Consider the following 25,167-nt stretch of genomic DNA (forward strand, 5'->3'; position numbering starts at 1 on the left):
ATTGTCCTTTTGTTGTGCTACCATAGAGAGGCATTTTGAAGATATACAATTACTGCCTGTAGCCTATCTGTTGCTCTGTCACCCCTGCCTACCCCATCAACCAAAAGAAACAATCCCTCATTGCATCCATACTAACTAGATATTACTTAGATCAGAGCTATCAGAGCTGCAATGACACTAACATGGTAATGACATACTTGTATGATGGCATCAGGTACAGCAGTGTTGTTGGGACTTTTAAACAACTCAGTGTCAGTGCTAAGAGAAAAAAATGTGCTCTAGCTTAAAAATAAACACTGTCCACTGTGGATGACTGGCCCACATTGTACATGAAGATAAAGCTGTAATCTCTAACTGGACATCTACACAGAGTGCTAACAGGTTGTATTCCTAATTGAGAGGTCAGTCAGTGTATGAAGGATTTAAGTAAGGTCACCACCCAAATAATACCTGGTCAGTTGAGGTCTTACTGGGATCCAATTCTAGTTTTGAGGATTGGCTTTAAAGTAGAGTGAAAGTGTACAGGGCAACAGCACTGGCTGCAGTCAGTAATTGTATAACCACAAAGTGCATCTATATCATATATGCAGGTCATGAAATTAACAATGAATATACAAACATGGCGTATATCTAATAAAGTGACTTTCTAAAGACTTAAAAACTGCCTAAAAACACCAGACACCAACACACAAATCAGAATACAGAAACAATAGTGTGTTTCTACCCTCATCTTTCTTTCAATCCTTTAAAATGTATAGTTTTACCATCTAAAGAGTCGAGCCATAAAACAAACTCTGTGTTTTTAATGCTACAAAGTTTTGTGCTGTCTCACCTCAGTTACTCCAACTCGCACCTCCCTGCTGACAGAAGCTCCTTTGAGCATCTCTCCTCCGCTTTTCAAAAAACCAGAGCCACCACGTAGGAAGCCTGTGGCCATTAACTCGAGCACCTCCTCCAGAGTGGCACGCTTCACATTCTGACGCATCACTGGCACACAAGAACATCTTAGTAACTTGTGCACACATTTAACAATAGCTCTTACAGTCATTTGAGACTTTAAAATAAAATAAAGATTAGTTCCAAAAGAATATCAAATGTTTTTTATTGTTCCATTATATCTTCTACACCTAAATGAATAAAATCAGATGAAAATATAAGATGTTATGGGTCACCTGCAGCTTGTTTGGGCATGAGTGCTGTTGCCATGACTGTTCCAAGCAGTTTAGAAACAGCTACGCGCACTCCATATGTGGAGCCTTCAAGGGCTTTAAAGCATAGAGTGGCTACGTTCTCCAGCTCAGCCGTCCACATGAACACTGCCTCATTCTGCAGCTCCAGCAAGCACTGCCCACAAAGAAAAAGATCAGATCATTACTCCAACAGATTAAGTTATAACAGAACACCATGCAAGTAATTGAGGGTTAAGAGGGCTTGAACCAGCAACCAGAGCTGAAGGTTGCTACCAGAGCTACCACTGCCCAGATCTATTGTCAAACATTAGAATTTTTTTTGGTGAAAAAGAAATAATGGACATTGTGTTTTCCAAGCACCATCAGAAAAGACAATACCAAGTCACATTTTGCATGTGTTACAACAAAGTGACCTACAGTACAGTGCAGGTGCTGGAAACTTCTGGAAATAATTAGCTAACTAGAAGAAGATAGAAGATATACTTTATATTAGCTTGTTTGGAAGTTGGGTCAGAGCACAGGGTCAGCCATCGTACAGCGCCCCTGGAGCAGACAGGGTTAAGGGCCTTACTCAAGGACCCAACAGTGGCTGCATAGCAGAGCCTGGATTTGAACCGCCAATCTTCCGGTTGATAGCCCAAAGCTCTACCCACTAGGCTACCACTGTCTCTTAACTAGTATCAGCCTTCAGTGACAAGAACATTTTAATTCAATTTAAGGCAGATTGCAATAGTTTTAAAAGAACAAGGTTGCTATGGTAACTGTATGCTTAAAGTGTGAGCAGTTGTTTCTCTGTCAGCACAAATAGTGCTGTAAGCAGCACTGTTGTCTCTATAAAATGCAACAGTCAGAACTAACCCTTATTTAAAGAATAAAACATATGTCAAGCTTAAGGTAAAGAGGACAAAGTGCTAGAGAAGCATGCTAGCTTGCAGTGATTCTACAAGAGAGAGGTAATTGTAAAACAGACTATAATGTCATGGACACAGGATTCTCTGGTTAAATGTTTTAAAAGTGCATTGTCTTAAAAACACACATTTAAATGTCGTATGGTAAAATGTATTCATTTTAAATGCTTCAGCATAATTTTTATTTAGTTCTGGTTTAAAAAAATGTTGTAAATAGTTAGCTTGAATAGTTTCAGCTTGAAGCAATGGAAGGTAGGACTGACCTTAGCGACAGCACAGCGCACAGCCATTGACCTGTCCGTGAGAAGAGAGCGAGCATTTTTGTAGATGTCTCTGTGGCAGGAGGCAGCAGCAGCTCCAAGGCCGTTTAGCACCTTCTGCAAGCTGAGCAGGATCTCACCACGACCCTGCGACTGCAAAACACACATACACACACTTTTGTTAAAGCTCGGTTTCCTAAGGCTCTACCTGAAAACATCAGTGTAGTTAGTATAAGAAAATAAGTTTCTTTATATTGGGGTATTATGCAAATGACACATAGAACAAAAAAATTGGCTTTTATTTGACATATATACTTATACACTTGTAATAAACAATGTAATTCTTATACTGCGTATCTAATCATGTTTGAGAGCATGGGTGATAGTGCAGGGGCAACCACTGTACGACACACCTGGACCAGAGATGGTTGAAGGCCTTGCTCAAGTGCCCAACAGTAGCTGCATGGCAGAGCCGGGATTCAAACCCACAAACAGCAAAACAGCTTGTGATTGAGATTTTAATGCCTAGGAGTTTAGTTGCTTATGATTTAAATAATATAATTATGAATATTAATAAAAAAGATCTCTGTTTGGGCCAGAATGGCACCTTGCATGCACATTATTTATTTATTAGGATTTTAACTTTACGTTTTACACACTTTGGTTACATTCATGACAGGACAGGTAATTACTGGTTACACAAGATTTATCAGTTCAGGTTTTTAATGTCAAACACAGTCATGGACAATTTTGTATCTCCAATTCACCTCACTTGCATGTCTTTGGACTGTGTGAGGAAACTGGAGCTCCTGGAGGAAATCCACACAGACGTGGGAAGAACATGCAAACTCCACACAGAAAGGACCTGGACCGCTCCACCTGGGAATCAAACCCAGAACCTTCTTGCTGTGAGGCGACAGTGCTCCCCACTGAGCCACCGTGCCACCTGTATTCACATTAAGGGTGGATAAAGGGAGTCTTAAATGAACACTGTTCCAACAATCAACCGTCAGCATTGAAATGAATTTCAATGATCTGATTAACAGACAAGTATTAACTGAACAATGACTAATCATTTACTGGTTAATAATTAACGTCCCTAATTTGTTTTTGTCAATTTTGCACACTTGCATGCTATGTGAGCTAAAGCAGAGTGCACAGACTGGACTGAAACATATCACATCACACAAACTGATAGAAACATATGACGTGTGTGAGCACGTTTTACCTCAGCATTCTTTAGGGCTTTCAGAAGGTTGTTTATGGTTTCAGGGAAAGAGCTGCCCAGCATGCGACCCATTTTCTCATAGAATGCACCAACACAAGCCACTGCAGCACTGCCAAAAGATACCACACAAAAACACAAGCTAATTACAACAAGATAATCTGATGTCGAGTTAGAACTTAAAAGCTGAACTTTCACTAGTTGTTAGACTACTATTATTTATTTATGTGCACCTAAACATTTATGTAGCATTTAGTCTATGAGATAAACCTTTACAAAAAGTATTTTAGTTTAAAGAAATACAGTTTAGTATATGCAAACCTATATGAAGGAAAACAGCAGTGAGAAAGTAAGCAGCAGAAAGTTGTTTTATCCTGACTACAGTCACAGTGGGTGTGCAGAACCACCAGAAACCCACTGGACAGAGTGCCAGTCCATTGCAGGGCATTACACAATCCCACCTAATCACAGCTAGGGACAATTTAAAGTAGCCAACCCACTTCCTTCCAAATTCCTTCCAAACCTGAAGCTGGAGGGTTTTACTATCTGCTGTGCTACCATATCACCAGGGTAGTGATCACATTAGTCATAGCTAAGCATGTCTGAAGTTTGAACCCTGACAGTGGTGGGCTAGTAAAATAGCCCCTGGTCAACAGGGTTAATCGTTTAATTTTCATAAACTGGTCTTAAAAAATACACAACACAACCTGTAATATGTTTTATTATCATTATTATTTTCATTAAAGGAAGAGGGGGAAATGTGACTCTGTAATGTGACTCTGCAATGATAATAATGACAACAGTTTGGAATAATCTAATGGGGCAGTGGTAGCTCAGCGGTTAAGGTACTAGACTAGTTATCGGAAGGTTGCCGGTTCAAGCCCTACCACCACTGCCACTGTTGGGTTCCTGAGCAATGTTCTTAACCCTCAATTGCTGAAAATTGTGTTCAGTCGTAATTGTAAGTTGCTTTGGATAAAAGCGTCTGCTAAATGCCGAACATGAACATTTAAATGTGACTTAAAAGCAACCAATCATGCAAAATGTGGTGCTACAAAAGTAGTATATTAGGCACAGACAGTGCACAACTATCCACACCAATATCAAGCAGATTGTAATTATATTCATTTATATTATAATTGTAATATGCCTTGGTAAACCCATGATACGCTAAAAAGCCCATCACTGTCTTGGCTGTAACATCTTAGAACAATGATATTTCTAAAATAAAATAGGTCTAAGACCTATAAATGCACACTGCAAAAATCACAACAAGAAGTTAAAACTCACAGTTTGGTGGGCAGATACGCTGGCGTGTCATCCTTGTTCTTGATGATGTCATTGCACTTATCAAGTGTCTGGAAGACGGTAAACGTATCACCAATGCTATATAGCGTGGCCAGATTTTTGGCTAGCAGCTTGCGTGTTGGGGGTCCAGGGTTACTGCTTATCAAGCCTGTGAGCTGCTCCACCAGCTTCTTCTGCTTCTCCTTTACATCAACCTGCACAAGATGTATTGTGTTCACTAAACACACTACACTGGACAGGACATTAGTATTACAAATTCATGTTGTATTCTCCAATGAATCTGGTCCTGTGATATAAGAAATTTGGGAAGTGAAATGTTTTGAGTTCAGATCATACAGAGGTTGTACAGAAACATTAATGTTTTTATGATGACGGAAATCATGAAAGCTCAAGTCCATGCACAAATCTTCTCTTCAAAACTGCTTCTAAGCTATCAGATGAACAGGCAGTGATTATTATTTTTTTTTTTTTTCTCATTTTTAGCCAACGCTTTATCCTGGCCAGGGTCACAGCATGTATAGTTTCACTGGGAAACACTAGACAAAAGGTAGGAATACCCTTCACAGGTCGCCAATTCATAGGAGGGCTCCGGCCATCCCCCCTCTTAGACAAACCAATCATGTCTGTGTTAAAACCCATCTGTCTTATGTCAGCCTCCTAGTGATAGAACTTTACTCACCCTTACCTATGAAAAGCAACAAGAAAGTTTTAGCCGTATAAAGATTTGAATCTTAGTGACAGCAAAGTGTACTACTTTGTGATGGCCATATTAGATTTAAGGAGGAATAGGAATCACTATTCACTAACAATACTTATGTATCTAGTATGAATAGTAAAAAGGGGCATTTTGTCCAATAGGGGTGCAAGGAGCCCAACCAGCTTTTACATCCAAAAAAAGGAGGATTAACATATTTGGTGGTAAATATTGTATTTCTACAAAAATAAACTGGTTATGTATCTTGAATAGGCTGCCCAAGTACCTGGTTATAAAGCCCTATAGAGGTTATCTGTTCACATTGGCAAAATATATAAGTATTAAATTAGTGTGCTAAAAAACTGCCATTAGACAAACTGATAAGTGTTGCTGGGCAGAACTGACATCATCTTTAAAACAGTGCGGTCAGTAAATGTACTGAAGGGCTTATTTATAATTGGAGACTTACAGAACAATGATATCTGAAATTCTACAGCAGGAATTTCTTCTAACTTAACAGTACAACATACATCACACAGCTGAGGCAAACTTTTGACCTACCCTGTTGGCTGCTATAAGAACTTTGTTAAGAAATCGAAGCCACTCAAATATGAAGACTGGTCTCTTGGCTTCTGTGATCTGCGCCAAGGCATCTTCATTAAGCAGCAGACTGTGTGCCAGCTCCATTGGCAGGCACTGAGGTTTGCAACACTGAAAACTGATCAAGTTTAGTACTGAAAAACAACAGAAAAAATTGCTTAGTGAAAAGTTCATTTTTAAATTCATATAAAATGAACCTACACCACAATGACCAAAGTTTGTTTTTACAATACATCAATATGTACGTGTTAAATGTTTTTCTTCACATTTTATTTTATGGATTTCCTGCCTTTTTAAAAAAATTTTTGCATAGCCAATTATTCTTCCGCTGCTGGGGACCCTGATCGGGTCTGAGGAGGGTACATGCATAGTCCGCCGACCATTTTTTTTTATTCGCCCATAACATATTTGTCAAATAACAACGTTTAGACTAGTTTGAGCTGACAGGAAGGCTATTGTAATTCAAATAACTATTCTTTACAACCACGTAAGCAAAAAGCATCTTAAAATGGCCTTGAGGAACCTTGAGGCTGATGGACTATAACAGCAGAAAACCACATTCTGCCAAACTGCTGATCCATATGACAAAACAGTTACACTTTTGATTCGTCAAAGCAGAAAACTGTAACGAAAATTTTGTCTGAGACTTCATCAGCTCATTCTGTAAGTCTTTTGAATCAACAATGATTACACTACCTACATTAACCCTGATTACTTTGCTAAGGCCTCTGGACAAAATTTTGAGTTTTCTTCCATGACCCAGGCCAGCTGCCTGCTGTGCCATAAGATTGTAACTTGGAACACGCATAATAGCATCTCAAGGTATGAGCTTAAAAATATTCTTATGCCATTGGGTCCAATGAAATTATGTACAGGCCAGGGTTTGACAAAAGTGACTTGGCAGAATTAACAAAATATTATGCTACACTACATTTTTTGATTGTTTTAGTAGGATTTTAATGTCATGTTTTACACTTAAATACATTCATGACAGGAACGGTAGTCATTCATTACACTCGTTACACAAGGTTCATCAGTCATGGACAATTTTGTGTCTTCAATTCACCTAACTTGCATGTCTTTGGACGTGGGAGGAAATCGGAGCTCTCGGAGGAAACTCACGCAGACACGGGGAGAACATGCAAACTCCACACAAAAAGAACCTCGACCACCCCACCTGGGGATCGAACCCAGGACCTTCTTGCTGTGAGGCGATGCTACACTACATCATTTATTTTCTTGATTCATCTTTGTCTGCTGTATTATTCCACTGATAAAGACTTTATTTAAAGCAAAATCAAGCACTGCAGAAACAAACACTTATATAAAAACATATCTGGTAAACATAATGCCTCATGTCAACAGTTGAGACTGCTGGTAGGGGCGGTAGTGTAATGATGTGAAGAATGCTTTGTTTTTGTACACTACCCCCTTAATTATAATTAGTCTCCATTTCAGCCTATCTGAAAATTGTTTCTGACCATGTAGATCCCTTTAAGGCCACAAGTCATTTCAAACTTGTTCTATAACCATGATAATGAGTTATGGGTCACCATATCTAAATGTATTTATTATTATTCGTGTTTTACACTTTGGTTACAGTCATGACAGGACAGGTAGTTACTGGTTACACAAGATTCATCAGTTCACAAGTCTAATGTCAAACACAGTCATGGACAATTTTGTATCTCCAAATCACCTCACTTGCATGTCTTTGGACTGTGGGAGGAAACCGGAGCTCCCGCAGGAAACCCACACGGACACGGGGAGAACATGCAAACTCCACACAGAAAGGACCCGGACCGCCCGGATCCAATCAAGGACCTTCTTGCTGTGAAGTGCTACCCACCCCATATCTAAATTAAATCGAGATTATTGGGGATATGGTATAATAGAAGATTGGCAGCATTAGGGTGCAGCAGACAAACATGTACCTGTTACTTCATACAACCACTTTGACCACAATCTTAATGTTTTAACACCTTATTGAGGCTGTTCTGATAGTAAAGGGGGTCCTGCCTCGCATTAGGATCATGTTTATAATAAAGTGACAATGAGCGTATATAGTCCCACTGAGGCCAAGTCTCAAATAAATCCTTATTTCTTCCTAAATACACTATATAGGGTCTAACAGACATTGAAGTGTAGTGCACTTTTTTGGGTATACCTAGGTTGGTATTTGAGATACAGCCGACGAACAGGCTAGCTGTACATTTGGTTACCGGTTTCAGCTAACATAAAGACACTATATAAACATATATAAATGAAATAAAGGCGATAAAACACATTTTAGGCTAAATGTTACGGAGAATACAGTAGTTCATGTTAGTTAGCTTGTTACCCAGAACCAATGACTACTGTCCAGAAATGACAGGAATGAATTGCTAGCTTAGCTAACCTGCAAATACTCATATCTACCGATATGGTTGTTTCTAAAATAAAATAACTATTCAGTATTTCGGCCAATTAGCACCATAAGTGAATACATTAACCAAAAGTACACCTTTTTACAACAAAAGCAATATATGTCAGGCTTTAACTTACCTCAATTCACCCTTTTATCATCTGTGTGTTAAGCTAGCAACCGGGCATTAGCAGTTCAGAATGTTTTGAACGGATCTGTTTGATTCCAGAAATCACGGAGTCGACTCCAACACGCTGTGATGAAAATCGCGAAAGTCGAGTCATAAACTGCCGAGTCGACTCAAATTCTGATTCAACAGTTTAAAATGAATGAATCCAAGAGTCGATTCATCAGAAATAGTTTAATAGCAGAGTTGAATAAAAGAGCCGATCATGATTTTAGGTGTTTCAATAGATGGAATCGATTCCACCGGATAATTTCAAACAATAATTTTGTTAGTTTGAGATTACTTGTCTTGTAGGCATTAATATTCTATTTTGAATCTTTGCTGCATGATTTTAGATAAAGATGTTAAGCACCTATACTGAATCGACTCACATTCTGATTCTATATGTTACATGCCAATTTGTAATGACTCAATGAATCGATTCCACCAAAAATGTTTTTTAGGGCAATCTAGGACAACAATCAGTTTAACAAAATACATTATTTTATTAGATTCCAGATATAACAGCGTAGACACTGATCGCAAAGGTTAGGAATTTAAAGTGGTAATTGGATAGAGATTTGTCATATCAAAATAATCAAGAGCTGGTTTTATGTTATTTTTAAATTTAAAAATCTAAAATATATAATTGCATTTAAACCCCAGGATTAAGAGGACTATATATATTTAAAATATACAATAAAATGTGAATAAAAGCTCATGCCACCTTATTAGTTTAATTTTTAATTTAAAAAAGCATGATTGCCTATACATGTTAAGGCTCGAATTAAGTCAGCTCCCACAACCTTATGTGCAGTGTTGCTCCAGAACATCCTGTGTTCTGTTTGGGTCTTCAGGCTTCTCAATGGTTCATTCATTGTTCCCCTAATTGTATCCATCCAACGTGTTGCCGGCTGTCATCTTTCTCTTTTACCTTAAACTCTTCAAAGCATAATTGTCTTTTCTGAATAATTGGTTCTTCTCATAATGTGTCCAAAACTAGAGCACTTCAATTTGTTATCTGGACTTCAAGTTAGAAATGATGTTGAGGAGGAGCTCTTAACATGCTAACTTATGAAAGCATGGTAGTCAATATTATAGGGGACCTTAAAATCTGTTCTAGCAGAGAAGCCGCACTGGAAATGTATTTGAATATGTAATTAGCACATGACAAATATTTATCAAACTGGTGGATAATGCAACAGACAAATTAATGTTGTATTTATATTTTATGTCCTAATGCCTCACTAAAATTTACCATCAACAGTTGGACATGTAAATTTGTTACCAGAAATCACTCAAGACATGAAATTTGCAATGACTCACTCAAAAGACATCAGCAATAAATAACTCTAATCCTAAATATGTTTAGAAGACCAACAAACTGAAGCTGGTTTGTGATTTGTTCCATACAGACTTAATTTGTTAAAGCTGGTCTGTTTTGTCTAATGTTGTGGCTGCCTAAACAACCTTAGATTAGAATTTATTGAATTTTAAAAATAAACTAATTCCAAATGTATAAAATTCATCATCAACAATCACCAGCTCAAGTTCTTGTGTTAAAAATGGCTCGGCCATATGTATCAATCATAGGTCTTATATACAGGTTTTTGGTTAAAATCTTCCTGCCTGATTCACAGCTGCCCTATGGGTGTGTGGTTGCTCACTGTTGAACACTGCAATAAATCGGACTGCAGTTTAAGAGATAAGAAGGAATAAGTACAACTAAGGAGGTGGAGAAACAGAAACTCCACCTTTTCCAGCCTGCAGTATGCTGGAGCAAATCTGACAGCTAGACGACACACGAAAAATGCCTGAATGAACAAGACATGAAGGAATGTAGAGGAACATCCATGGACAAGTAAATAGTTTTAACAGGAAGAAACAACACAAACAGAGGCAGACGAATGTGACTAAATTATTTTTAGATAGGAATTTCTTCCTTCTCTTTACTGTTTGTCTCTTTACAGCACATCCAACCAGGTAGGAACCATATTTTAAATTGATCTAAATGAGTTTGCTTTACTAGTACATGTTACATGGACAGGACATGACTAAGTAGGAATCATGTCTCAGATTTAGTAACAGTAATCAAGGTAGTGATGTTTAAAGCTTGTTTACTTTTCACTTGAATGACAAGTTTGCTTAGATTATAAATCAACTGTTAATTTTTGTATCAGTATTACACACTCACAGACATAAATGCATTACAGACACACCTACCTTACAAGCCTGTAATGTTGCTGGCAAGTACTGGGTACGTTTATAACCATTTAAAACTCCCAGAGTGATTAGTTTTTTTAATTTTGTGTTTCTCAGTTAAAGTCAGCAGCGTGCATTTGATTTTAAAGGACATGTATGTCTTGGAATCACAATAATTTTAGCAACTGTTCTTTTTCTGTTCCTGGATGATGTGATTAAATGATTAAATAATAAATGTAAAACTATATTTTAGTTTGCTGGATCAAAATATACAAACGTTAATTATTAATTTGGTGGTTTGGAAAGGTATATAATGCCACATAGGTCTGCGCTATTTCCTTCTAATTTCTTATTAGTATTTACAGCTGGTGACGTTACAAGCTAGTATGCTCATATAAATAGGGCCAGTTTGACTACACCTTTCAAAATTGTATGAAACAGTGGTCTTTTTCTAAGGTTAGAATAAACCCCAAACAGTTACCTTATCCTGGAAAAAATTGGGCATAATGGTAATGGATAAATAACCCAGATTATAGTTGACAATGTTTACAATCAGGCGAGCTTTACAAAAGCTATAATTACAAAAAGAATTAGGACACTATTTTGTTAAAAACAATATTTATCATGTATAATTTTATACAAAAGATACCCCTATCTGCAAATGTACACCCTGTTTAAGTTTATTACTGTTTTAGATGTACTGATGTTTACCTTTTTAATTTGAGTTAATACTTTTAACATTGTAATTTAACAATTAATTTTAATTAATTATAATCATTAATATTAAATGGCCTTAATACACTTGTGCTCTACATGAGGTTCACTTTAATCATAATGGTAAAATGTATTAGTTTCTACATTTACGGCATTTAGCATTTAGGGTTAAGAGCCTTGCTCAAGGGCCCAACAGCAGCAACCTGGCAGTTGTGAGGCTTGAACCAGCGACCTTCTGATTACTAGTCCAGTGCCTTAACCACTAGGCTACAGCTTGCCCTACAGCTTGCCCTTTCTACATTTTTTAGATGGACAAATGCATTATATATAGGCTAAATATGGCTGCTATATCACTAATAATGTCATATTTCACATACGATTTATATAATGTTTCATGTAATCAAAAGTAACCTATGACTATTACAACTATTTAATGTAAAACATGACGATCACAACATGTATTAAATTTTGATGAATCTACCATCCTCTAAATAGTAATGTATTAATAAGAAAGGGGGGTGTAAAATAGTGGGACGCAGTTTGTTCAGTCAGATTATATAGCACACATCAGCACCAGTATATCATACTGCCGGAACATGCACATCAGTCCTTGCTTTTGAGATTCCAGGTGCTACCGCCATGATAAAACATTAATCAAGATGTGACTACTGTTACTACTAAGATTTCTCAACAAAAATGACAACGTTGTTTTAGCACAGTGAGCAAGCCTGATCACGTCAAGCTAAAGCTGGACAAAACCTGTTCAATAAAGAATGGCAGTTCAGCCTCAGCAATGTTTAAACATCTGTAGCACCAGACACACCTTTTACATGTCTGACTAATAAGAGCTAAATAAAGTATAGTTTATGTCTATATAGTTATGTCTAATCTTTGGTCACTGTCTGAATAGTTCTTCATTTTCTACCCTGTCTACGTGCATTTTCTCCAGGTCCTCTGGGTTAAACATGTTTCAGGTGGACAGGCTGCCTTAATTACCCCTAGTAGTGAGGGAGTGAATATGACTGTTATTTCTGCCTTAGACCAATGGAGTCTGGGCGGTAACCAGATTCAACAAGAGTAATTAAAATACTAAAAAATAAACACACGCTGGAACCAGAGCTGGGATCTCGAATACATCGTATCGAATCTCAGCTCTGTCATCCGGCTGGGCTGAGCAGCCGCATGAACAGCGCTTGTCCTGTTGTTCAGATAGGGGTGGGATATTAAAAGCCAGATAAGGCCTCGCTAATGCAATTACGACCAATTTTGACCAATTACGAATTGATGGCTGATTGATGGCACCTGCACAGAGATGGGAAAAGAGTGCTGTCAGGGTGTGTCTCTCCGTACAGTGCTGATCCGCATCGTATTTGTCAAAGTGTAGGTGTGAAAATGCATACATCTGCTGACCACGTGTCGGAGGGGGCGTGGGTTAGCTTTGTTCTCCTCAATCAGAGCGGGGATCGGCATTGGTGGAGAGGAAGCATGATGCAATCGGACAACTGGATGCACTAAAAAGGGAGAAAAAGTGGAGAAATTGCATAAAGAAATAAAAAACAAACAAACAAACATACAAAACACCAGAGTTGGGATCTCGAATACATCCTATTCGAATCTCAGCTCTGTGTGCCGGCTGGGCTGAGCAGCCGCATGAACAACGCTTGGCCTGTTTTTCATATAGGGGTGGGATATTAAAAGCCGGATAAGGTCTCTCTAACGCTATTACAACCAATTTTGACCAATTACGAATTGCTGGCTGATTGATGGCACCTGCACAGAGATGAGAAAAGAGTGCTCTCAGGGTGTGTCTCTCCGTACACAACGCTGAGCTTCACTGCACTCGTCAAAGTGTAGGTGATAAGATGCATACATCTGCTGCCCATGTGTCGGAGGGGGCGTGGGTTAGCTTTGTGACGCAATCGGGCAATTGGACGCGCTAAAAAGAGAAAAAGGGCAGAAAATGCATAAACTAAGACAAAAAAATTTAATAAAATAAACAAACTTGCTAGTTAGACAGGCAGTGACCAAGTGCTGCAAATCTGGGAAATCTTAACTAAATAAAACAGAACGTCTGCTTTAACATCATCAATGGTTCCTGATTATAGCAGCTTTAAGAGTGATTTATGGTTTCTACAGTAGCATACCATTACCACAGTAACAAACCAAAATTTAACTGACTAAGTCAGTCATGTGAGGTTTTTCACATTACTACAAAAAACTTATTTTCTGTGGTAAAACTGTACCTGTACTCCTAACCCTCTAATGTTTAGCTCTTCAAAACAGTACTTTCTAACCCAATTCTGCTGTTGCCCAGTTCCTCGATTGTGAAATTCGAGTTTGAGCCCCAGGCGACTGTGAAACTTTTCCAGGCTGTGACCCAAACCTTCAAAAAAGGACATTAAATCATTCATCTGTGATCCAGACCTCCTCGTTGTTTCCAGTGTCACAGCAGAACGATCATGTGTTCACCAGATACGTCAGCTATGCCTGTCCTGTGAACCAGAAGCTTGGCAAATCTAATACACAACAATGACTAACCTTGTTATTGAGTACTTAAAAGGATATGCAATATGCACTGCTGTGCTACCCATAGAGAAGCTAAACCTGTTGCAATTTCATAATGCAATTGTTTTTCAGTAAATGCCATGTTCAATCAAATGCTGTTCTAAATTAAAGTACAAAAAGAAACCGAACATACACCAACCAGGCATAACATTATGACCACTGACAGGTGAAGTGAATAACACTGATTATCTCTTCATCACGGCACCTGTTAGTGGGTGTGATATATTTGGCAGCAAGTGAACATTTTATCCTCAAAGTTGATGTTAGAAGCAGGAAAAATGGGCGAACATAAGGATTTGTGCGAGTTTAACAAGGACCAAATTGTAATGGCTAGACGAGAGGTCAGAGCATCTCCAAAACTGCAGCTCTTGTGGGGTGTTCCCAGTCTGCAGTGGTCAGTATCTATCATAGTGGTCCAAAGAAGGAACAGTGGTAAACCAGCAACAGGGTCATGGGCGGCCAAGGCTCGTTGATGCACGTGGGGAGCGAAGGTTGGCCCGTGTGGTCCGATCCAACAGACGAGCTACTGTAGCTCAAACTGCTGAAGAACTTAATGCTGGTTCTGATAGAAAGGTGTCAGAATACACAGTGCATCATAGTCTGTTGTGCATGGGGCAGCAAAAGGGGGACCAACACAATATTAGGAAGGTGGTCATAATGTTATGCCCGATCGGTGTAAATGTCTATAAAACTATAAATCAATAAATTAGAGAGCTTAATAGTAAAAATGCAGTAAAATATATTAGGAAAACACACATTTTAGCACTCCTTCACTGCCACTACCACTGGTTTGATAATACAGATGTAAAAAGTTCATACAACAAATTGTCCACAAAATAATTTTAGATGGATGATAGGGAGGGTAAGAGAGAGCCAGTCACTCTAAAAAAGTTGCAGGATGACTTAACAGCATGTTAAGGTTGTAGAAGCAGGATGACTGTTTCTACAACCCACCCAAAACTACTTTACTCCTTTGCTCATTAGCTCTGGGAAATAGTTTTGCCAATACTAAACCAACATTAGGCCTAGATTACAGACTAAGATATTGTCATTTGTAGCATAACAAGGAGCAGGTTGATGCAAGCCTAGAGAGATGGTGGGCGGTGGAAAGGTGAAGTCACTAAGTGGTGATTAAAGTGGATAAGTTTTAATACTTGGGGACCAGAGTACAAAGTAATGGAGAGTGTGTGACGAAGAAATTGCAGACAGGGTGGAGTGGGTAGCTTAGAGTGGCAGGAGTGATTTTTTAATCCTAGCAGGAGCAGCCAAAAGAAGTAAATGTGCTACATACCAACCTATCATAGATATCAATCTGGAATCTGGAATCTGGAAGCATAAGCGATTGTGAATCAAGTTCACCTGCTTTGGTGCAAATGAAAGTGACAACAGGTGCACCGGAGAGGCAACAGCAATACAACCCCAAAAAGGGAATGGTTTTGCATGTGGTGGTCACAGACAATTGTCACTACTGGTAGCTTGAGGCGATACGTACCTGCAGCCTTTTCAGGTTGCACAGGTAGTCCAGCTCCTCCAGGATGGCACATCCATACGTGCTGTCGCAAGAAGGTTTGCTGTGTCTCCCAGCACAGTCTCAAGAGCATGGAGGAGATACCAAGATACAGGCCATTACATGAGGAGAGCAGGACAGAGCCGTAGAAGGGCATCAATCCAGGAGCAGGGCCGATATCTGCTCCTTTGTGTGAGGAGGAACAGGAGGAGCACTGCCAGAGCCCTACAAAGTGACCTCCAGCGGGCTACTGGTGTGCATATTTCTGTACAAACTGTCAGAAACAGACTCCATGAGGGTGGCATGAGAGCCCAACGCAGCTCAGCACCGTGGCATTCGTCAGAGAACACCAAAATTGGCAGGCCCACCACTGGCGCCCCTTTCTCTTTAAAGATGAGAGCAGGTTCACACTGAGCATGTGACAGACGTGAAAGAGTCTAGAGACGCTGTGGTGAACGTTATGCTGCCTGCAACATCATCCAGCATAACCGGTTTGGTGGTGGGTCAGTGATGATCTGGGGAGGCGTATCCTTAGAGGGTCACACAAACCTCTACGTGAAATCCTCAAAGCCATTGTCAGACCTTACGTTCCCCAGACTTGAATCCAATTGAGAACCTCTGGAACTTTATGCCAAGTTGCTCACTGTCACTGATGCTCTGATCCAGGTCTGGGAGGACATCCCCCAGGACACCATCCGCTGTCTTATCAGGAGCATGCCCAGACATTGCTTGAAGTGCATACAGGCACGTAGGGGCCATACACACTACTGAGTAACATTATGAGTTGCCGTGATGAAATCCACCTTTGATTTCAATGTTTAAATTAGATTTTCGGTATAAATTTGAGGTCTGCCCTCCATGGGTTGATGATTTTGATTTCCATTGACTGTTATGTGATTTTGTTCTTTACTAGTTAGACAATTTATATCAGTAAAGATTTTCAACTTGAATTTTTCTTTCATCGAGATCCAATGTGTGATTTAACTTAATTTTAACATTGCTAATTGCAAACAAAGTTTTCAGCAGTTGTTTATATATGACTTAAGATTTTGTACCCATAAGTTAAATTGCATTTAGGTGGTGGCCAGGTGGCGCAGCGGGATATTCCGCTCACGCACCAGCACCGAGTTTCTGAACTCCCACGTTTGAGGCTCGGGGTTGCCACCGGTCGGCTGGGCGCCATCTGGCAAGCATAATTGGCAGTGCCTGCAACATATACTAATAGACCACTGAAGTCGTGCGTCATTCTTTAGTCCTCGTTATGCCCATATTTGGTGACCCGGGTCTAAGTCAGATTTCCTATAGGAAAAATGAATGGGGTTTTCAAAAAATCGGTGCTAAATAAACATGTTCAGAACCCTGTACGTTTTGTCCTGTGTAAATTTTTCTCCTGTACATCACTGGATCCTCTGAAGTTCGAGGTTTTTAAAGGATCGTAATACTAATAATGCTACACGAAAGCTAATGCTACTGCGCATTAATTAGACGTCACTGAACTACACCAATCGAATTGACGGAAAGAGCAGCCCGCTTTTGTTGAGTACAACCAAAGGCGTAACACCCAACCATCCTTGCTTTCTACTTTAATGTAGCTAGCTTCTAAAAATATAAACTAAAACTTGTGAATATCACTCCACTGTTACACTGGTGAATCGCGCTGCTTCGTGCGGTTATTTAAGAGGCTTATAAAAGAAAAAATAAATAGAAATTTAAGAGGCTTCCAGTCTAGTGACGTCAATAGACAAAAGAATCTCCATGAAACAAAACATAACAGCTCTGGAACATTTTTTATGGCTACAGGATGTGAGAGAGGCAATTTGCGAAATCTCCATTCATTTTTCCCATTCAAAATTTCTCTTAGACCCGGGTTACCAAATATGGGCATAACAACATGGCGTGGACTACAAAATGACGACACGACTTCAGTGGTCTATTGGCCACCGTATCTGCAGGGTGGGGACCAGACTATGTGTCGGTGGGTGGGTCTTCATACGCCCATGCAGGAAGCGTGGACGAGAAGAGGAGGGCTGTACACGTGTAAAGAAGGCGTGGGCAGCGGCGTGCTCTCCTTGGATGCAAATCTGGAGTCTGTCAGGAGCGGAAGACAAATTGGATGCGCTAAATCGGGAGGAAAAAAATAGGGAGAAAAATGCATTAAAAAAAAGAATTGCATTTAGTAAGCTAGTGAAATAAAAGAAAATTTTAGCCACGGCTAAAATGCTACATCACGCCAAGCCACCAGTCTCAGATTGTTAGCTTTACAGTCTAGTGTGACCTCAACAAAACTAACAACTCTATGTTTACCTTTTTTAGATCATCATGCTGTTAAATGGGACGAGCATCCATGTAAATAAATCCTCACTCCTTGCCTCGATCACCCCTTCCGCTTTGTCTTCTACAACTCCTCCTCTTACTATCATGAGCAGCCCTGGAGGAACTATCGCTGGTGCGCTAATCCTCAGCATGGCCTTTCTCCTGGGTGTTCCTGGCAACCTCTTCGTCATCTGGAGCATCGTGGTCCGAACGAGACGCCAATCGGTCACCACCCTGCTCATCCTTAACCTGGCCTGTGCTGACGGAGCCCTTATGGTCCTTACACCTTTCTTTATCGCTTACCTCATTAAACGGAGCTGGGTTTTTGGTCTGGCTATGTGCAAGGCGATGTATTACCTCTGCTGTGCCAACATGTACGCGTCCATCTTTATGATCACGCTGATGAGCCTTCACAGGGTGGTGGCCGTGGTATGGCCTCATAGAGTCAGAACCATTACTGGCCGAAGGAAAGTGGCGCGGGCGATCGCGGTGCTCTGGATACTGGCGCTGGCCTTGTCTGTGCCTGTTTTGGTGTTCAGAGAGACATATAGGATGCTGAATGGTGAAACACGGATGTATGTACACGTGTGTGACTGCAAACATGACCAGCCCAAATATGTGAGTTTAATTTATCAGGTAAACTATTTTGTAAGTTAAGTATATGGAGTCGGCTCCACTTAGCATCTGTAAGAGCCTCCAGGTCCGAAAAATACTTATGCATGGAGTGAAGTGTGCCTGTGGGATTAAGTGCCCATTAAGGTGACTTTTGTGGATGTACTGAATACACCAATCAGCCATAACATTAAAACCACCTCCTTGTTTCTACACTTACTGTCCATTTTATCAGCTCAACTTAACATATAGAAACACTTTGTAGTTCTACAATTACTGACTGTAGTCCATCTGTTCCTCCGCAAACAATTCAATGGTCAGGACCCCCACAGAGCAGGTATTATTTAGGTGGTGGATCATTCTCAGCACTGTAGTGACAATGACATGGTGGTGGTGTGTTAGTGTGTGTTGTGCTGGTATGAGTGGATAAGACACAGCAGCGCTGCTGGAGTTTTTAAATACCGTGTCCACTCACTGTCCACTCTATTAGACACCCCTACCTAGTTGGTCCACCTTGTAGATATAAAGTCAGAGACAACTTGTTTAAGTTGGTCATCTTTCAGACCTTCATCAGTGGTCACAGGATGCTGCGCCCATGGGGTGCTGTTGGCTGGATATTTTTGGTTGGTGGACTATTCTTGGTCCAGCAGTGACAGTGAGGTGTTTAAAAATTCCAGCAGCGCTGCTGTGTCTGATCCACTCTTACCAGGACAACACTCACTAACACACCACCACCATGTCAGTGTTACTGCAGTGCTAAGAATGATCCACCACCTAAATAATACCTGCTCTGTAGTGGTCCTGTTAGGGGTCCTGACCATTGAAGAACAGCATGAAAGCAGGTTAAAAAAAAGCATACAGGGAAACAGAAACAGATGGACTACTGTCAGTAATTGTGGAACTACAAAGTGCTTCTATATGATAAGTGGAGCTGATAAAATTGACAGTGAGTGTAGAAACAAAGAGGTGGTTTTAATGTTATGGCTGATCAGTGTAACACACACTACAAAGGTGAGATTAGAATGTGCATAGCTATTAGGCTTTAACTATTCATGCATCATCTGCTTCTGTGTTGTGTGTGTTTAAGGCAGTAATGCAGTACACTATGGAGACTCTGCTGGCGTTCATACTACCGTACAGCTTAATGTTGGCCAGTTATCTGTGTATACTGCACAGAATTCGGCAGACACGCTTCGAAAGACGAATCCGCACCGAGAAGCTTATTTTGGCCATAGTTGTCACCTTTGCTGTCCTATGGCTGCCCTACCATATCGTTAACATGATGCAGGTATGTCTGTGCTTTTTATCAAGAATAAAAGAATAGTTTGTCCAGACAAGAGAGGTTTGGCGTGTGAAGTTTGCTTAGAGCTAGTCAAATGTTTACATAGTAAAGGACATGTCAGGGCAGTCTTGGAATTTTAAAAATTTGAACTCAAGACTTGATGGTTGTTTAAATAAAGTTTCTGATTTTAGTTCACTATTGTATTGCAAATAGTTTAAGGGTACATAAAAAACCCCACAATATCTGGTTAATTAAAAACAGTGATTAGCAACAGTTTGGACACCCCTGCCTAAATTAAAGTCAGTGAATGGCTGTCAAAAAACAGTTACACTTAAGGCAGTAATTACAAAGTTCTGATCAACTGGAATTGTGATAAACTTGCCTGAATGTCTGGAGGAGGACCCACATTTTGCCCCCAATCACAGTGCAGAAGATGGCAAGAGAGGCTAAAACAATCCCCAAGGATCCCTATTGGAAAGTTAGAGAGAAAAAAAATGCATCTTGGGTCACCACCAGGTCTGCTTCTGCCATGTAATAAAAATGGGTCATCACTAGATCTTCCAGCAAGAAAATAATCTAAACCATATATCCATTTCCAATAAATAAACAGTGGGGAGTGCTACAGAGGAGAGTGTACAAGAGAGAACAATGCATCCTGGACTATTTGTACAGAGGAATGGTTTCAATTTCCTGCTCTGTAGTCTTTAACTCTAATAAATATAAGAGAACACTAAGTGTTGTTTTATTAAAAATCAATGTTGTACAAATTATTACATTCCAATAACTGCGGCACATACAATTATTGTTTATACTTTATATAAATATAATTAAATTTTTTCAGGGGTGCCAATAATTGTGGTGGCAACTCCATTGCAATTTGTATCATTGTACCAACTTTGGCACATGCAACATTGTATGCTTTGCTTTTTAATATGTGAAGTTACTTTAAATATAATATACATATGATAACCAACAAGTGACCGCATTTGGAAGGCAGCGGCTGTCTTCCATAGGATGAACAAGATCTGGGCCTCACCGTCCATCTCCCTGAAGACCAAATTCTGCCTCTTCACCTCCATCGTGATACCAACAGCCATATATGCCAGTGGGACTTGGAAGTCGTCAGCGAGCATCAACAACAAGCTTGACGTCTTCCAGCAACGGTGTCTACGCCGAATCCTCAGGATCCGCTACTTCGACCACATTACCAAGCGGCACGGTCAAGCTTCACTACATCGTCGCACGCCGAAGACTCCGACTGGCCGGCCACATCCTCCGCATGGACAACACCCAGGTCCCCAGGACGGCAATACGATGTGCACCACGTGGCACGAGGAAGACCACGTGGATGTCCCCAAAATACTTGGAAGAGAACCTTCATCCGAGATCTGAAGGCTCTGAACGCTACTTGGGATGATGCTGGTCCAAGATCGAAACCATTGGAAGACACTCGTTGCCCGATATGCTACTTAGCTTGGGAGCATCTAACTAACTAACTAACTAACTAAACCAACAAGGGATAAAGAGGCCATGTCACAATATAATGACTTTACTTTTAAATCTGCTAGGTCCCCAAACATGGACACATGAACAGAGATTTGCTAACTGGTTCTGCTAAAAACAAGCTTAAGAAATGTTCATTGCTGACTGTTTTAAAAAGTTACTTATTTATGGCTGCTTAATAATCTGTTTTTTCTTACTTACTGAAGTACAATTTCTATCCACAGGTAACAGAGGTGCTAAAACCTGAATATCGGAAAATGTAAGTTAAATTTACATTTACGTTTTCGGCATTTAGCAGACACTCTTATCCAGAGCGACTTACAGAAGTGCTTCCACAAATTTCCTTACTCTAGTTTAAGTAGACAACAGTCCAAGAACACAAATCTGCTAAAACCCTGTTAGAACCTTCTTTTTTCTTTTTTTCTTTTTTTTTTTTTTGCAAGAAATGAATTAGTGTTAGTGAGTGTTAGTAAGTAAGTACAAGTCAGCTTAAAAGTTTAGTAAAGAGGTGATGAAGGTTTTTAATAATTTTTTAAGGACAGAAAGAGACTCAGATGTTCGGACAGACAGAGGAAGTTCGTTCCACCACTTGGGTGCAAGTACATGGGATCAAGTCGAGCGAGACTAGTGGCTCGGAGGTTGCGTGGTACAGAGCGGGATTTGATGAGACCACGAAGGTAGCTTGGAGTTGGTCCAGTTTTGGCTTTGTAGGCGAGCATCAGTGTTTTAAACTAAATGTGTGCAGCTACAGGAAGCCAGTGAAGAGAACGCGGCAGTGGGGTGATGATGTGGCAGCAGTGGGGTGATGTGGCAGTGTTTAGGTTGGTTAAAAACCAGACGGGCAGCTGCGTTTTGAATGAGCTGCAGGGGTTTAATAGTGGATATGGGAGCTCCTACCAGGAGGGAGGTGCAGTAGTCCAACCGTGAGATTACAAGTGACTGCACAAGAATCTGAGTGGCTTCCATGGAGAGAAATGGACGAATCTTCCTGATGTTGTACAGGAGGAACCGGCATGATCTTGTCATGTTGGCTACATGAGAAGACAAGGTCAGCTGGTTATCCACAACGACACCAAGGCTTCTTACATTATCAGATGGTCTGATCTAGGAGTCATCAAGAGAGATGACTAGGTCCTGGGTTGGAGACTGATCTCCAGGAATTAGAAGTAACAGCTCTGTCTTGCTGAGATTGAGTTTTAGATGATGAGCTGACATCCACTGTGAGATGTCTCGCAGACATGCTGAAATGCGAGCTGAGACTTGTGTGACTGAAGGAGGAAATGACAGAATGAGCTGAGTATCATCTGCATAGGAGTGGTAAGAGAAGCCATGGGAGGCTTTGACCTTACCCAAGAACTTTGGCATAAATCTACAGGGTATTCGGGTTAGCTTTGTTGTTAAAAACATTTAGTAATAAATTCCATATAACAATTATCAAAAAAAGTATTCACAGCATTTTTATACACAAGCTTAAATAGTCCATCCCTTTTTGAGATCTCCTAGTATGGTAGAGACTGTCCACAGAACAAATAAAATTAAAGTCAAATGAGCATTTAAGACAAGTCTGAGGTTTTGTTATAAAAAAGCACATATCTGAAGAAGAATACCAGATCATCTGAAAACTAACATCTCAAAATAACTGAAGTCAAGTTTACATACACTTATACGGACTGTATTTATGTCATGGTAGTTGTAGGGCTTTAATTCTTTTGGCAACTGTTCTTTATCTGTGACTGAATTACTGCAATGAATACTTCCACTACAAAATAAATAGTGTTGGTTTTCCAGAAATCATCATTCATTAACTTTGCCTACATTTGTCTGAATGAACATTAATGTGAAGCTTCTGGAAACTGTCCATAGTCAAGCAAGCTTTATATCTTTGTGGGCCTAAAGGCTGAACAAGATATAGCAATTAATAATATAAGAATAAAAGGGAGCATGCTGTGTTCTCACCAGGTCTGTGTAGGTCTAAGAACATGCCTTGGCGTAAAAACACATGCTAGCACACATGAGCTGGGATCTCGAATGCATCGTATAGAATCTCAGCTCCGCCATCCGGCTGGGCTAAGCAGCCACATGAACAATGATTGGCCTGTTGTTCATATAGGGGTGGCGTTGTAGTAAGCCGGATAGCGTCTCCTCATAACTGATACAACTTCAACCTCTGCTGGCTGACTAATGGCGCCTGCACAGGCAGGGAAAGAGTGTGTTGATCAGGGGTGTGTCTCTCCGTACACAGGGCTGATCCGTATTAGAACTCGCTTAGTGCAGGTGAAAAGATGCATACGGCTGCTGCCCACGTGTTGGAGGGGGTATGGGTTAGCTTCGTTCTCCTCAAATCAGAGCGGGGATCGGCATTAGTGGAGAGGAAGGGTGACACAATCTGGCAATGGGACGCGCTAAGGGTCGGGGGAAAAAAAGGGAAGAAAATGCAAAAGAACATGCCTTTAAGTAGATAGGCCACTTTAACTTGCCAGTAAGTAAATATAAAGGACTGAGTAAATGTATGGTGCCCAGCAGTTAAGTGACACCCTGTCCAGGGTGTCATGCAATGTGATCAATGTCACCGGGATAGATGAATGCATAAATACATCTATGAATAAATAACGCCTATCAACTAAACCTTCCTCTTGTCTTTTCAGACATCAGATCCGGACAGCCCTGCGACCCTTTGCGTCTGCCATGGCCTTTGTCAGCAGCTGCATCAACCCCATCCTCTACATGTTTGCAGGAAAGTCCTACATGCGCCGTGCAGGTCTGGCTTTCATGGCACGACTTTTCGATGCTACAGGACGTGATTCATCATCCCGAAAAACATGCCGGAGCAGTCAGATCAACAAAGTCCAGCAAGAAGGGGAAGCAGAGCGACTGCGTAATAAGGAGACAAATTCCACCACCAGCGGCAATAGCAGTGACGATATCAAACCTACAGAAATGCAAAATGGAAATTAGTGCATTGAAATATGCACTGTGTGAACTTTACATTGTGTACAGCTCAACTTCTTGAAAAAAAAAATACAATAATAAAAAAATAAAAAAATAAATACCACCATGTTGGGGGTCATAGTGTGTGTGTGGGGCACTGACCATCATTACAGGTACACATATACTAGTAAGGTACACTGATCAGCCATAACATTAAAACCACATCCTTGTGTCTACACTCACTGTCCATTTTATCAGCTTTACTTACCATATTGAAGCACTTTGTAGTTCTACAATTACTGACTGTAGTTCATCTATTTTTCTACATACCTTTTTTCAGCTGGTATCACTGTTCTTCAATGGTCAGCACCCTCACAGGACCACTACAGAGCAGGTATTATTTAGGTGGTGGATGATTCTCAGCACTGCAGTGACACTGACATGGTGGTGGTGTGTTAGTGTGTGTTGTGCTGGTACGAGTGGATAAGACACTGCAGCACTGATGGAGTTTTTAAATACCTCACTGTCACTGCTGGACTGAGAATAGTCCACCAACCCAAAATATCCAGCCCACAGCACCCCATGGGCAGCGTCCTGTGATCACTGATGAAGGTCTAGAAGATAACCAACTCAAACAGCAGCAATAGATGAGCGATCGTCTCTGACTTTACGTCTACAAGGTGGACCAACTAGGTAGGAGTGTCTAATAGAGTGGACAGTGAGTGGACATGGTATTTAAAAACTAAGGGGTCTAAAAAGGTATGTAGAAAAACAGATGGACTACAG

The 25,167-nt window shown here is 40.3% G+C and overlaps 2 protein-coding genes across 2 annotated transcripts in view; one reads left to right on the forward strand and one right to left on the reverse strand.

Annotated features, from left to right (window-relative positions):
- heatr5b (HEAT repeat containing 5B) overlaps positions 1–8,763 on the reverse strand; it is a 42,617-nt gene extending 33,854 nt beyond the window's left edge. The window contains exons 1-7 of the mRNA XM_063008628.1: positions 8,730–8,763; positions 6,147–6,319; positions 4,874–5,085; positions 3,587–3,695; positions 2,362–2,511; positions 1,173–1,344; positions 833–987 (exon numbers count right to left, since the gene is read on the reverse strand). Of these exons, the coding sequence (XP_062864698.1) occupies positions 833–987; positions 1,173–1,344; positions 2,362–2,511; positions 3,587–3,695; positions 4,874–5,085; positions 6,147–6,272 (924 nt within the window). The 5' untranslated portion in view covers positions 6,273–6,319; positions 8,730–8,763. The remainder of the gene's footprint in view (positions 1–832; positions 988–1,172; positions 1,345–2,361; positions 2,512–3,586; positions 3,696–4,873; positions 5,086–6,146; positions 6,320–8,729) is intronic.
- A 1,892-nt stretch (positions 8,764–10,655) lies between these two features.
- Positions 10,656–24,433, forward strand: ltb4r2a (leukotriene B4 receptor 2a). The gene is made up of 5 exons (XM_063008863.1): positions 10,656–10,738; positions 18,057–18,674; positions 19,756–19,956; positions 21,678–21,712; positions 24,099–24,433. The coding sequence occupies exons 2-5, from the start codon at positions 18,063–18,065 to the stop codon at positions 24,406–24,408; spliced, it is 1,158 nt and encodes a 385-aa protein (XP_062864933.1). The 5' UTR covers positions 10,656–10,738; positions 18,057–18,062; the 3' UTR covers positions 24,409–24,433.
- The last annotated feature ends 734 nt before the right edge of the window (positions 24,434–25,167 follow it).

This window comes from Trichomycterus rosablanca, chromosome 14, assembly GCF_030014385.1.
Source record: "Trichomycterus rosablanca isolate fTriRos1 chromosome 14, fTriRos1.hap1, whole genome shotgun sequence".
In the NCBI taxonomy this organism is placed as follows: domain Eukaryota; kingdom Metazoa; phylum Chordata; class Actinopteri; order Siluriformes; family Trichomycteridae; genus Trichomycterus; species Trichomycterus rosablanca.